We start from the raw sequence: 15,320 nt of genomic DNA, 5'->3' as shown, positions 1-15,320 counted from the left end.
CTTATTTCAATGCCTCTTGTTTGTACAATCAAGAAAGCCATTGTAGGACACTCTTGACTGACTCCCAGTCATAAGTAGCTGAAAAATCTAAAGTATTTCAAAATGGCAATACTGAAGGAAGAAAGAAAGGAAACTGATTCACTGTGTTTTATGACTGCATATCTAGCTTTATTTGCAAAGACTTGAGGTACACTGATGTAAATCTATAACCAGAATTAGGTTCATAAAGCTAAAATCAGAGCAAAGGTCACCCAATAGAGACTCATTCAGTATTTCCAACATCTAAGAGATAACCTACTGTAAGTTATGGGGCAAAATGAAAGAAACATTGAGTTTGCATCAATTACCAGAAGCAGTTGCTCAGGATACCTGATGGGAATATTCAGGTTCCTGGAGTAAACTCAAAGACATTTAACAGCTAAAGACAGAATAATTGTGTAACTCCAGTCCTGCAGAAGCTTCTGTTCTTTCGTGGTTGGCAGTCCCAGCCACCCTCCTCCTGGAGCACTGCACTGCAGCACTTAAGAGGAAAAAAATCAGAGTGTTCACCTTAACCCATCTATCTAAAGAAGTCTTGAGAGCTCCAGACAAATGTTTCTCACTCAATTTGTTTCCTGACAGACAACTGGAATTTCAATTTATTTAAATTTTTGAAGAACAGTCAAAGGTTTGATAAAAGTTTCCCAGTTTGCTGAAGAGCCTGCTATGGGATTTTTCTGCTATGGAATTTTTCTGCTATGGGATCTGCAGTCTGTTTTTCTGTCTGCACTTTCCACTAGGTAAAAGACATTTCCTAAGCAGGTCTAGCCTTGGCTTTTATCAAGATAGAAAATGCCTCTGTGCAGACATTTAAGTGCTTAGAGTGAATATCCTACTTGGTACAAGTACGGTTTCACTTTAGTACAAATTTGATTCACAATGATCACTTGGTGAGTAAAGAACAAAAAGCAAGTCATCAACTGTCTGATTGTTCCAGCCCTTACTCTGGCCTGAAAATTACTTTTGCAAGAGGAAGACAAAGAGACAATTCTCTTCAGGCCTACCTTTTCAGGATAATATTCAGCAAGAGGTTAAAAAAAGACTGGGCACGTACTTTTCAGCATGATACTTCTTCAAATTACACCTCTCATAGTGCACATGTTGCTCAACAGACTTAGCCACAGCAAGAACCAAGAAAAGAACCTCAGAAAGATATATGAGCCAGACACAAAAACGTGAGGCCAGTTACATGTCAGGAGCAGGTACAGTCAGATTCCCGTGGGATCCCTGCCTTCACAGGTGTCCTTGTCCTCAGAGGGAAGGCCTTGCACACAAATTCCCAACTCTGGGCTTAAGAAAATGTTGCCCTAATGTGTATACTGTTTTAAGCTAGTAAGAGCTTTGAGAGCAGGCTCTGCAGTCTACCATGCAATCAGTCCATCAGCTGCATTCAAGACAAGGCTGCCATAAGCTCACCTCTGCCATCCCTTCCACTGGCTTCTGTTTGTCCACCTGCAGGATACCGTTCTTTGCCGTGCGAGACACTCGCAATTCGTGCCACTGACCCAGGCTGACAGGTTCTTCACTCCTGTTTTAAGGGCAAGAACATTTTTGAGCATGTAACACTGCGCCTTTCTGATACTCTGTAATGTTAAAAAGTCAAGTCTTCTGGGATGATTTTCTAAATAAAAAATAAATATCAGCCACTGTGATTCTTCCCTTATAAGGAAGTAACAATCTGCTGAGCCCCATCAGCAAAGACCATATTTCTAGAGCAAATAACAAGCACTCTAGTTTTATTTATAAATGAAACACTATTACCAGCACACACTTTAGCTACCTCTGTGCTAGTTTTTCTGCTCAGCCATTTATATCACATAAAAATGAGTTTTTGTCTCAGCTGTACATCCTCATCTCACTAAAAGCTTCCCACTTAATGGTTGGTCTAGCCCCACATTCTTCATCTTTTTTTAAAACAGAACTACTTTGTGTTGGCTTATCAGCTCTATTTATGCATCCTGTTACATTGACATCTACACACACACACATGCAGCCCGGATGCTATACATAAAAGGGAAGTAATTAAAAATTATCCTAATGATGTGATGAGATCTTGGCTAGGAACAATAATCCCAGTTGTACAAAGTATTCACCAGTCTCAAAGGAAGCATTTTTAAACAGTTCTTACAATCTTTACTGGCACAGCACTAATATGAATAGCAGCCTGTATGAAGGGCAAAACCACATTCCCTTCACAAGTTCTATAGATCTTTGTATCTTGTTTTCAAATGTCATTTAACTACTCTGGTTAAAGCATTTTATATCTAAATGAGATGCAGCAGCCTTTCCTCCAGGAGGACTGGAAACTTGTGTCTGATTTACTGGCCAAGCTGGAAAAATCAGAACTGTGTTATCTAGGACCCCTAAGACTTCCTAGCTTCAGTGAAAAAATACATAATTTCTGGGGATGAAATAATGTTTTGTATTTTCAGAATACATGCATTTAAAAACAACCCCCCCCCCCACATTTTGAAATGAAAACAAATGGAAAAAATTGTAATCTGAAATAGTGAGCCAATAGTGATTCAAATGCTGATTAAAAAACTTAAATAATTGTGAAAATGTGAAAATAATATTTTTGTTTTCTTAACAATCAACATCAGTTTTGAAACATTTCTGTCATGGTTTTTTCAATCCTTCAAATTTTCTTAAAGCTCATTTTTATCTATTTTGATGATGCTGGCAGTATTACTTGACACTTCTGAATGACACTTTGTTCATAAAACCTCCATTAAAAATATTATCAAGCGATGCCAGTCACTTGCCCTCCTTCTTATGTAGCACCACTTAGGGTTTAACTGTCTTGGGTAAATCAATAGCTAAGGAAATCTAATCACCTTGAAGAAGTCAACATACACATATAAAGGAACCAGATAGGTTTAGCTAATTAGTAAGTGGCAATATAAACATTATCTCCTCTGCTGCTTAGGTCATCATCATCCTAACCCTCCTGCTTTGCTAGATTTAATTACTATCAGGGATGATTAAGCCTTGCAGAGTCATCACTTCAGAGCTGCAAGATCTTTTGTGGGCTTTTTGAAACCAACATGATCTTGGTAACACTTTCTTCTGACGTTTGAACACTCCTGGCTCTTCATGTGCTGTGGGGTTACTTTTTCCCATGTAAACCACAGCTTAAAAAATATACCAGATCATGAAGACCTTGATCCTGCTTGGCCAAGGGAAATCCCAACAGTTTCTCCTCTGAGCCATTTCAGTGCTCAGGTTCTGCATCTGGCCACCCACTCAGCATCCCTTCCACCTGTGGAGCCCCCAGAGCACACTGTGCTGCTTCCATCCAGGGATACATCAGGAAATCACAACCTTCGCCATCATCAGCTCTCCTACTGCTGCTGCTGGCATACACAAATAAGCTTGCCTCATCCTAATTATAAAGTTATTATGGCTGTGTTTTGATTATAATATAATGTCTAACAGCCTGGTGGTTCTATGGCAGAGGTATCAGGATGACCAGAGCCATACCCCTGCTAAAGACACAGTGTAGGCCTGATGTAGTATGGACATTGACCAGGCAGGCATGAAAAAGAGGGAATCTATTTGTCTTATTTAATCACTGACAGAGCTGATGACAGGGTGTGAGTTGCACATTTTATCTAGAAAAAGAGCTAACAGGACAGCCTGACAACTTTCAATGAATCCTGATGGTCTCCTCAGTCTCGCCCATTACTCAGCTATTTCACCACACTCTTTTCCTCCAGTGCATGTAGCTCAGGCAGCAGCTGCCATCCAGCTTGCTCTTCTGCTTTCCAACAGAAAGGAGGCAGTTTCTACTCCCAGGCATATGCTTGTGGCTCTCTCTACATTTCATAACCCTACATGTCAGTTAAACTTTAGTACAAGGTGTTTTGAAGTTCTTCAATATTCTTGGAAGAAAAATAAATTTCTACTTTAATATTTTACAGTTGCCAGTACCAGGAATTAGAAGGCTGCAATCAGTAAAGATTGAGGGCTGTTGTAAGAAGGGCTATTCTGAGTTGGAGAAAAGGTCTCCAAAAGTAGCTATTTCTGCCACTTTTCAGCAAGAGAATAGGGCAAGTATGAAGTGATTCTTCCCTTGATATATCCTCTCAGCTTCTGGCAACTTGTCATTTAGCAATTTCCTGAGTCAGAGGCTGCATCCGTATAACTGCGTTTGATCTCCCTCAATGGAGCTTTCTTCAAATTTGTCCTATTTTTTTAACCTATTTATAGTTTTGGCATCTGTAACTTGCTGTGACTATTAGTTTCCACAACTTATTTATGTACTCCTCTGAAAAAAAAAAACCAAACCCCAAACCCAAAGAAAAAAGTTTTATTTTCTTCGCTTCCTTATCTTCTTTGCATATTGAAAAAATACAGAATACTCATTAATCTCCAGGCCATTCATTATTTTAAAACCTCTATCATACTTCCACCAAACTCTTTATTTCCCAGGCTGAAAGGTCCTGCTGTGGAAGAGCTTTGTGGAAGATGTTTCATTCCCTCTCCTGGATGTCAAAACTACTCTTTCTTTTTAATTCTGCTAATTTCTTTTGAAATTATGTGACCAGAATAGCAGCAAGTTTTCAAGACAGGGTGCACTGTGGGTTTCAGAAGAAACTTTCTTCCTTACTCCATTCCTAATAATTCTCTGAATTGTACTTAGTCTTCTGCATTTGTCTTCAAACAGTTTGCTGTCGTTTCCACAGAGCTATCCATGACAACTCCAGGATCCTTCTCTGTCTGACATTACTAACTGTTTTTCCACAGCTGTGCATTGTTAGGCTTGTGCATTATTTTGCATTTGCTCCCTTTATATTTCATATCTAATTTAGTCTGCAAAACTGAATGAGTTTGTTTGCTTGAGTCCTCATTCATTGTAAAATCAGTACATTTTCCCTAATCACAGTATAGTCAAAATTCCTGATCCCCATCTACAGGAATCATTGGTATGCAAGACTTGCAGACAGTGTACACATTTTGCATAAGCTTTATATAGATCATTTCTAAATATCAGGTCACCCTGGTCAAACTGGCAACCTCCTGGGCCATATCCAAGATACTCGGTGCCTCTGTTCAGCCCAGCGCCTTTTCAGAAAGCCCAGGAACAGTTGCCCAGCGACTGGCCACTCAGTTACACAGAAGGAGAGAGCAGTGTTTTTGAGGCATTTCATTGCTTCTGTCATCCTAGACATTAATTTTAGGATGCAATGAGTCGCTTGCAGAAGGTCTGTCTGGGGAACCTTGGTGACCAGGTTAAACCACATATTTATGTTTTAGACAGCTTATGTTGTATAAATTGGATACTAGACTCAGGTCCCCCAAAAAACAGCACTATGAGAAAGTGGAGGGACCTGGAGGTGTATCTTCTTGTGCCACCTCCAGCCTGGCACACCTGCTTGGAACTGGAAACCAGAAGGGAGGATGCTCACACAAGTGCCAATATTGTGAAATCCTGTGGCTAGAAAGTATATATGTAAAATATTTATAGATCCCCTAACTAGCTATGGTGCAGTGTCGTGGGGCCAAGAAGGGAATTACTGCAATACTATACAGACACAAATGTAACATCTGCAGTAAGACAAAGCACAAAGCTTTGAAACATACTAATGTAGGAAGAAAATCCCATCCCCTTGACCAAAATTTTAGTTCTTCTGTGCTTCCTTAGAAGCAGGCATAAGAGACCAAGGGGCTCGCACACCTCATCATAGGCTATGACTCTTTCCAGTCCACTCCTCTCCTGGATCAGCACTGTGGCACTGTTGGGAAGGAAACACAAGCAGCACCATTTACCTGATAACAGCCGTTCCTGAGCCGCAGTCGAACCTGAACTCCACGTAGCCAGCCACCATGTTAATGGAGAGGAAGTCCTTGCTGTCTGTGTCATAGCTGTACAAAAGGACACCAGTCTCTAAATCTGGACGAAATGTCAGCTCAAACTCCATGAAGGAAAGGTAATTCTGTGGTTCCAAGGGCCAGGGTGTGCTAGCAAATGATCTTAAAGATTCGTTGAACTGAGGTATGGCCAAGGTGAGTGCTAGAAATCCAGAAATCACAAGCAGGTCACTTGAGGTTCAAACATAAAGGATTGACTCTTACCAGCCAGTGTCTGCTCTTTGTGTTAAGTAAGCTAATGCTTAGCAAAACAACCTGATGATTTTTTTTCATCCAAATTAAAAATATTTTATAATCCTACCCAGTACTGGTTAATCCATTCCTTTTCCATCTACAAATACAGTACGTATTTGCACTGTAAAGCATTTTGTACCTTTTCTTTAGTGAGTCATAATAGTGCCTTTCAAAGTAGCTAGCATGCACACAGTGGGTGGTGGCATGAAAATTTCTACAGCATAAAAAATACTGCCACATATATTTCACTACTTGTATCTCTGATATTAGCAGGCAATTGACATTATATCCTTTACATTTCAAAATATACAACTGACACTGGTTTTAGGAGAAAGGTGTGTATTTTTTAGGATTAATGTGCAGCTGTGGAGTAGTACATTATTTTAATTTCTGAATAGAAATTTCAAGATACTTAAGTACAGTTAGTTTAAATAAGCAAAGAGGTATGAGAATCACTGATTATGTGGGAGCTGGATGAAGCTCCAAAGCAGTAAGGGAAGAGTTTCAGTATGTGACTTTAAAAAGATGAAGTAACAAGTATTCTCTTCTGTCAGTGTAACAGCATGAAACCTCCTTGGGTGTCTCTAAGTGGAAAACACATTGAACGCTAAATAACACACACAAAGAAATAGAGGCATCCCAGTAGCCACTCACCTTCCTCACAATGATGACCTTTAAATCCAAGAGGACAAAGGCAAATATAAGAGTCTGCTTTGCTTGCAGTACAGGTGCCACTGTTGATGCAGGCTGCCTCATCACAGATGCCACTGCTACACTCACCTAAACACAGGAGTCAGAACATCAGTTTATTGGAGAAGTTTGTCAAAGATTTATTTGGCTGTTGATCACTGCTACTAACCAACACAATTTGTTCTTATTCCTAGATTCTTTCCCAATTTGTCAAATGGTGTGCAATTTAGACAAGGAACTTGATTATTAGCATTTTTTTAATATCAGACCAGCAAGAGATTTTATAAACAGCAAAAAGTAGCCCTTACTATGACAGATGCAGCCCAAACCATGACAGATGCAACTTTCGATCATTCCTTGGATTACTTATTGTCTGCTCTTCTTCCTATTTTCTCATAAGATACAAATTTCTAAATTATTTACATGCACCAAGTCTGGTTTAATTTCAATTTTCTTAAGTGCTTCTTTGCTCACTATAAATTCATGCCATGCTGAGCATGGGAGGTGTTCATCATCATCAACTAATCTTGTTAGCCAAAATGAGGTTGTCTACCCTTTTGTCCGCACCAAAAGGGATCCATATCATCAACGTATAGGCTTTTTAAGAAGCATCTCTACTATGCTGCCATATCAACTTAGATAACAAAGTGGTTATTTCTTCTTTCTGGATTTTAGTTGAAATTGTTGTAGAACAAATAAATTCTCATTTACTTCTTAAAATTGATATATATAAAGCCAAACTATACAACCGTCAAATGTGCACCTGATGGAAGTTCTCGTTGAATTTATTTTCTCCTTTAGTTTCTGATCAAATAACTCTCCCCTTGTTAATAGTAACAAACTGATTACATTATCTGTATACATTAAGAAAGACCAAGTTGTGGTGTACAACGGTAAGCATACCATTTGTAGGGGCTTAGTGTTTTATAGCAAACTAAGAATTAGCACACTTATTTTGAGGGACATTGAAGATGTCTCACCTCTGAGATGACAAAGGTTTCATGAGGCAATTCTGGCAATAAATACTTGGGAAACAGTTTTGCAACTTGAGGTGATTAAGAGAAGTATTGAAAAACTATTGCAAGGAGGAGATACGCCCTTTTTTTTTTTTTGTCCAAACATAGAACTCTGATTGCAAGGACAGTTTCGAGAGCAGGTCTCTACACATCTTCAGTAAGGCATTGCTGTTTGTACAGCACCAGCTTTACAGATTGAATTCCCATCCCAAAGCTGGAAAGAAAACCACAAACAAATATGCAGATATAAATGGCTGATGTGCTGGTCCATCCCAATCACTCTGCTCTCCACAGTGGAAAACAACCTTTTCTAACTAACTCAGGCCAGAATCAGCAACAACTCGCAGGTCATCTGATACAACTCCTTGATAGACCAGACTTATCTAGTATTGCACATCTACAAATCTCCTACCAGGACCACTTTTCATTGTATGGAGGGAAGGTCTGGGTACAGCAGCCATGACACAGGACTCCAGGGCTGACCTGAGGAGCACAGACAAAACATACAAGTCTCCCTGCAGGGAAAAAATGCTCCTTTTCCATGGAAAGGGACAGTCACTTCTGCCCCATGGCCAGCCATGGGATCAGGGGTGCTGGCTGTGTTCACTGAGCTGTCTTTGCCTCTTCTGGCCTGCAGTGTAATGGCCATAAGTGAACCAAGGTAGGAGAGGTATCTTGTCCCTCAGATCCCTCATACACTCACCAGTTATTGTGACACTGACAGAATAGCACTAGCTCTGTTTTATAGGTAAGGAAACAGAACATGTAAACAAGGATCTCTATGCATCAAGTGTGAATACCCAAACAGAAAACCAAGAGAGTGCTCATCTTTGCTGCATCTGCTCCAGTGTTAATGCTGGAGCATTATGTTCAAACAGATCAGAGATAAACAAAGTGTTTAAGAAACAGAAAAGAACAAGGAAGGCAACAGCAACAGGACCAGTCAGGGGATCCCTCATTTGAGAAACAGCTTGAACTGGAGTGGTCTTGATATTTAAGGACAGGCTGCTCTCCCAATGTCCCAGTGGCTTTTCACAGCCTTTGGGCCAGCATAGGTGACTATGCTGAAGACAAACCACAAGTGTGGTGGCTGCATTTGCTTGGCTCCAACGGCAGATGAAGAAGGAGAGAAGCTGCAGCAGCAGTCTCAGGTCCTGCCATGCCCACTCCAAACCATGCGCGGTGCCTCTTCTGTTGGTCCCTCAGCTCACAGTGGGACCTTTGCTGTTGCCAGAAGAGAGAGCAGAGGGATGGATGAACCCCTCTCCTCGCCACCCTCAGTTCTGTGATCCAAGTAGCACAGCACTCCTGATTTATATACTGTGCCAACAGAAAAAATTCTCCAAGTCACTGACTCGCAAAAGTCATTCCTAAACCCTTGCAGAGCTTACTTGCAATTTTTTTTATTTTAAGTTATACTTACATGACCTATTGTTTGCAAGTCTCTTCTGGTACAGTTTTGTATAAATGTGTGCAGTCACACAAGGACAGCAAGGCTTTATCAGTCAGTTTTGAGTTACACATGGCAGAGCATAGCATTTATTTTCATTGATGTTGATTTTTAATACAGTAGTATGTGGAGCATTCATGGATGGGAATGAAGCTAGCTGCATCCCAAAAAGCAATAGAGATTAGGGCTAGAGAAGTTCAGCAGGGCTTTCATCTGTCTAAATTCCATAGATTCTCACTCTATCATGAAATTACATTCTGATTCTAAAATCTTACTCTTTTCAGCAACTGTTTCTTTGGCCAGTCTGTTCTACCCCTATATTGCAGAGAAGTTTGGCCATGTTATCTAGAGAATACAGAGCAATTGTTAAGAAGTTTCTCATAAATCATTTCCTTCTTGGGATGACAAATGCATAGCTACAGAAGAGAAGAAAGATGACTTTGTGGCTGAAGCATGGCTCGGAGAATTCAGGGGTATGGAATCTATTTCTAGCTGTTAGCACTTGCCTTCTGTCTTGGGTTTATCCTTATTCTTATATTGTTTAGACTGGGAGATCATAAAGCAAGGATTTTGTTGCCCTGCCTTTTTTCAAGTGCCCATCAAAAGGATGAGAGAGATTAATAAATAAGACAGGACTAGTTAATTAGCTTCCCTACTTCTCCATCTTTTACTCTGTGAAGGGAAAATAATTTTATAATAACACTTCATAAAGCTGCTAGAAGTATTTATTCCAAGATATTTTTAAATCATACCATGGCTCTGGATAGCAAAACAAAGGATGGTATACAGGAAAGCCTATATGCTTCAGCAGTGGTAGGGTGTAACACAGGAAGCCCTCTTAACACCCACAGGGCTGCTGTGGGCCTGAGAGATCCATGAATTACTTTGGACAAATGCATTTTTTCTTTAGGAAAAACAGATTTTGTTGGGTCTGTATTGTTTCAAACGCAAGCTCAGCATACATACTATTGATTTCTGATGACATGACTGTCAGTCAGGGGCATGAAGAGGTGCCCTGAGAGTTGCTGGCAGAAATACCGGCGTGGTTGTAATGGTATCTGCAACACAGATCTTACTGTTCTCTCATGAAAATGGGTTTACTATTTACAGTGCACAGTGTGTCCGCAAAGGGCTTGCTTGTGCACTCTGATGAACTGCCCTACTACGGACTCAGCAAGAGCAATGTGCAAAGGAACAGAGGAAAACCAGGCCAAAAACAGAGATTGCTCCTTCCACCTCTCAAACCTGGACCATCACTCAATTTGTCCCAACAGGACAAAAAGTAACCCTGGGTTAGTCACTGATTGAAGACCACACACCATTAAACTCACCAACATCAGCACCACTGAGAGCTTTCCCTAGTGGCCAGGGTCTCATGTCAATTATTTTTCCATTGATGCTCAATGACTGGACGCAGCCCTGGAAGCCACGGTTGGTGCCGGTGGCCCTGACCAGCCAGTACACGCTGGGAGCGCCGCCAACGTAGAAGGGAGTCTGGAACGTGATTTTGCTGTACTGGCCCTGAAGGGAGAGCAGAGCACAGCATGCTATGTAACAGATACAACAGAGGACAACATTAAGCCACAGTGGGTTGCAATATTTTTTTTTTCCTCCATAAAGAACTGTGTCAGGGAATATATATGTAGATTGTTCATTGGTAATTCCTTCCTGTTAGTCATTCCCCAGATCAGCCCACCATTTGAAATCAACCTTTTTCATCTGCATCCTATCACTAAAAGCACAATAAAAAATACTAAAAATCACTGTTTTGAGGAGAAAACATGGTCTATCTTTTGCTGCAATTTCTTCCTTTCTTTTTGCCAAAAAATTTTTTGTCTTCTAAATCATGAGCCCTAAGGGATAGACCAGTGAGATAATGTCTTTTGGACAGAACCCAGCAAGTGTTCAGTATTGAATAATTATGAAATAAACAAAAAAAAAAAAAAAAAAAAAAGGTAAAAACTAAGAAAAGGCAAAAGCCAGTAAAGTCACAATTTCAGCAGGGTCATTGCTAAATGTACTGCCCAACTCTTTAACAAATCTATAGAAATCTACATATACAAATTTACTAAAATTGCTACAGTGAAAGTACAAAAAACATCAAAACCAACAGAACTTTTTGGACCAGTGACCCAAACTCCATGTTACTGTGGCCAACTGAGTCAAAATTCCTTCCACAAATTGATCAGAATATGACTTTTGCCTCCTACTCAACAGCATTTAAAACAATAAATTCTATCACCATAGCCTGTATTTGGCCAGGCTAAATAAGCTGAGGTTACTGAGTCTGCAGGTGTACACTTGCACAGTACACTGCAGAAACAATACATTTCTCTTCTGATTCACATCTGCCCTTTGCATGGCCTCATAGCACTGGTAACAGCAACATATGACACATTGAAATTCTTTCCTCTTTCATTTCCAGCTGATGAGAACTCAATACACTGCAATTTTTTTTCTCTTAAGTGCCTGCACATAAAAGTGGAAAGTAATAAGACATCTGAAGATGCTTTCTTTTAGGGCTAGGGACGTCATGTTAATAGTGGCTATCAAAGGAAAGACATCTGAAACAATTTGAAATTTCCTTTTCTTCCAGTGTCTTAGTTTTGTTTTCTAGCCCAGTAACAGATGAAAAAGTCAAAGCATCTTCCTGAATTATATTTTATCTAGTCAGCCTTGTATGAACTTTCTGGTGTTGGCATAAGTCAGAGCAGAATGTCTATCTCCATTACTATGCTTAAATCTTTGTCCAGAACATGCATGTAATTACACCTCTGTATACAAATTTTGTGTGGGTATATGCATATTTTACATAAATATATACTCATACACACATATGCATCTAGTTTTTATGTCTGAGGAAGAAGAGCAGTTCTCTGAGGCTCGAAAAAGAAAGCAATCAGGGACAGAAGCTGTAAAATCTAGTAAACTTCTAATGGCCTGAACTTGAGACTGGCATAGGGTAGCTGAAGGGTAGCAGAGCAAACATGGGGCACAACAGGGAAACTGTGATGGGATTCAGCCCTGAGATATATATCTCTGTGATTTCTAGATTATGTATTTGGAAGAGTAATCTGTACTCTGATTCTAGTTCACTAAATGTCCTAACACAAATAAATAAAACTGTGCCTTTTAAATCTGATCAGGTTTCTGCTGGCGAGAAAAGAAACATCATCACAACCTTGAGAGACCCCAAGATCAAGCCACAAGGGCAGGATTACCAACCTGAGATTTTCCCGTCACTGGAGCATTGTTGTCCATCCTGAGCCAGCCATTCACCCCATCTCTGAACAATGTGACACTGTGCCAATTCCCCAGCTTGATTTTGTTTTCACTCGTTATGACTCCAACTCCTGTGCCACAGTTGAACCTGGGAACATAAGACAGAGAGGGCAAGGTGATAATCTTACATTAACCAAATAACCAGAAGTTGGTTTTAGACTCCAAATATTCTTTTTGCACTTGGGAACCTTTCTGTTCCACAATGCATATTAGCACAGGAAATTCAGACAGCAAGCCTACATAAGATCTGTTCCAAATTTTAAACTTCATTATCTGTCATTCTAACGTAGAGAAGATTTTGCATTCTCTGTCCATACCTAGTGCATTACTACGCTTGCCAACAGTTGAAACTGTTTCAAGATGGAGTGTATTATAATCTGAGTTCCTGCTATCACAGTAATTTCTCCTGGGAATTTTTCTAGCTCCCTGGTGAAAGGCAGTGATACATTAATAACTCAGCTAGTCTATTTGAAACTCAGTGCCTGTTGACAGGAAGACCTCCAGGAGAGCTGAATGTGCACAAAACGTCCCATTTTCCCCGACTGTCATGCAGTGCAGGTGAACAGAAACACAACTAAGGCACATCACCCACTTTGTTATTCCCCACTTTTAAAGGACTCAAGTAAGGAGATCCTGGAAATACTCTTTCACTTGCTTCATATATATCAGATTGCAAGACACAGTCTCCATCTTCATTTAAAAAACCTAAACAAGGTACCGTCTAAACAAAGCATATAAAATTAAGTTAGTGGACCCTTGCTGGCGCTACATCCTTTGTTTTGCTACATTATCTGCAAGCCTTTTTCTGTGAAGCAAAAACACTGACTCAATATACCATCAGCTTAGCAAACACAGTGGCTCACTGGCATTTCTGGTAACATAGCTATGAGCCCTAGATAAATGCCTTAAAGAAAACTCATCATTTTGCCTTTACACTGAGGTCTGAATTAAAGAGCTTAACAGGGCACATGTTCACACACTAAAGACAGAGGAGAGAAAAAAGTATTGAAGTACTCTTTAATGAAATTATACTGTCCATTTGTTGCACTGTATGGGGCAGAAGTCAAAGACACTGGAGATATTAATCACATATAGCAGTCCCAGGAGGCAGCAACAGCCCCTTCTCTTTGCATCAGATTTCAGATGGAGGTTTTACCTGAACTGGAGGCTACGTCGGATAATTGCCAGTGACATAAAATCACCGCGACCATGTTCATTTTCTCCACAGTACAGCAGCAAACCATCTTCAGATTCAGCCTGCAATCATTGGGTCAACATGAAAAATCAAAGCCTCACAATTACAGATAAAAGCAAGCAGCAGTGGGGGACTTTTCTCCAGAAAAGGGTCATTATTTTTCAGAATGAGTTTTTAACTTGCAGGATCAGAAATTGTTTGATCGGTTTTTGAATCCTGCATTTGAAAAACCTAGAAAACCATTGCCTTAATGGTTAAACAATTTAAGACCATCTCTTAAAGTATGGTACTATCAGACCAGAAAAAAAGCCTGGAAGTATTAAAGATTGTCAGACGTATCCCATATGAAACTCCTGAGTAAAAAGTCTAGCAAGAATGTCCTAGCAAGCCTGGTAAGTGTAGACACATCAGACTCTCTGTGCAAGAATACATACACCCTACTTCACATGTTCCATGAGACTGACACTTGTTGCTACGGGCACTCCTCACGCCAAACAGGCTGTGCTGGCAGGATTTCTCCATATGCTCATAGCAGCTGACACAGTGGCTTTTTGCAGTCATCCTGCGTTTTAAAATGGCAAATTTCCAGAGGAGTGTAAGATCACAACTGAGGCAACTGATGCTGCTGCTTTAGTAATAGTCTCCTTCCCACATTGTGAGGCTGGTGAGTCTGCTTTATGTAGGGGTGGGGATGCATCCAAGAGCTTGGCCACCCTCCCTAGAGGCAGCCCTACATGTTCTGTCCATAATGAACAGACAGCACTAACACAAGCCAGCATGGGATGTATCCGCACTTTAGTCCTGCATTTTAAGTATCCTGAATGTATCAGTAGCCCGTGTCCCAAACTTCAGAGGGGGAAAATAATGTCCACTTAAATCCTGTAGAGGAGGAAAGGAATGCTATATATAGGGCAGTGTTTTGCTCAGTATGACAGGATCATAATCTCTTGTCCACAAAAATACTGCATACCGCTTTCAAACTCTAGTTCACAAAAATTCTGTGTGTTCTCCAGCCTGTAGCTCATCCACGTGTCTGTACACTGCTTGCCAGTGTACACTGCTGCTAGTCCACAACTACTAGTCCCAGGGATTCTCTTACACAGTACCTACCAACAGTGGATGAAAACCCTTCAGCTGCTTACAATTTACATCCACTGAGGGGTGAGCCAGATCTTTGCAGATGAAGGTTATACACAGGTTCACCACAATTATACTGAAGCTGTACTGAAGCTAAGTTACTGCTCTATTGTCCACCACATCAGAGTAAGTAAATAAAATTTAAAATGCCAATGTGAGAATTGATTAAACTTACCCTGAATTCAAGGGTAATTTGAAATGTCTGATAGGACTTTTTCAGTGGTTCAAAGGTGATATATGAGTAGCCAGAGAACTGAGGATACTGGATACTAACATCTGAAAAACAAAGACGGAAGCATGTTATTTAGCAGTTTTTTCTGTATAAAAATCAATATACACATTTAGTACCAGATAACATCAGGTGGTAGTGAAAGGCAGAGTTCCTCCAGAGACAACTATTAGT

At 40.2% G+C, this 15,320-nt stretch overlaps 1 protein-coding gene across 2 annotated transcripts in view; it reads right to left on the bottom strand.

Annotated features, from left to right (window-relative positions):
• The window catches only part of EGFLAM (EGF like, fibronectin type III and laminin G domains), a 75,453-nt gene that overhangs the window by 13,675 nt on the left and 46,458 nt on the right, over positions 1–15,320 (bottom strand). For both annotated transcript variants that reach the window (XM_068177320.1, XM_068177321.1), the window contains exons 10-16: positions 15,093–15,193; positions 13,742–13,842; positions 12,529–12,673; positions 10,635–10,824; positions 6,802–6,927; positions 5,812–6,055; positions 1,456–1,567 (exon numbers count right to left, since the gene is read on the bottom strand). In XM_068177320.1, the coding sequence (XP_068033421.1) occupies positions 1,456–1,567; positions 5,812–6,055; positions 6,802–6,927; positions 10,635–10,824; positions 12,529–12,673; positions 13,742–13,842; positions 15,093–15,193 (1,019 nt within the window). The remainder of the gene's footprint in view (positions 1–1,455; positions 1,568–5,811; positions 6,056–6,801; positions 6,928–10,634; positions 10,825–12,528; positions 12,674–13,741; positions 13,843–15,092; positions 15,194–15,320) is intronic.

This window comes from Anomalospiza imberbis, chromosome Z (genome assembly GCF_031753505.1).
Source record: "Anomalospiza imberbis isolate Cuckoo-Finch-1a 21T00152 chromosome Z, ASM3175350v1, whole genome shotgun sequence".
NCBI lineage: Eukaryota > Metazoa > Chordata > Aves > Passeriformes > Viduidae > Anomalospiza > Anomalospiza imberbis.
The sequence above is the reverse complement of the archived record's forward strand: the minus strand, read 5'-3'. Positions and strand labels throughout refer to the sequence as shown.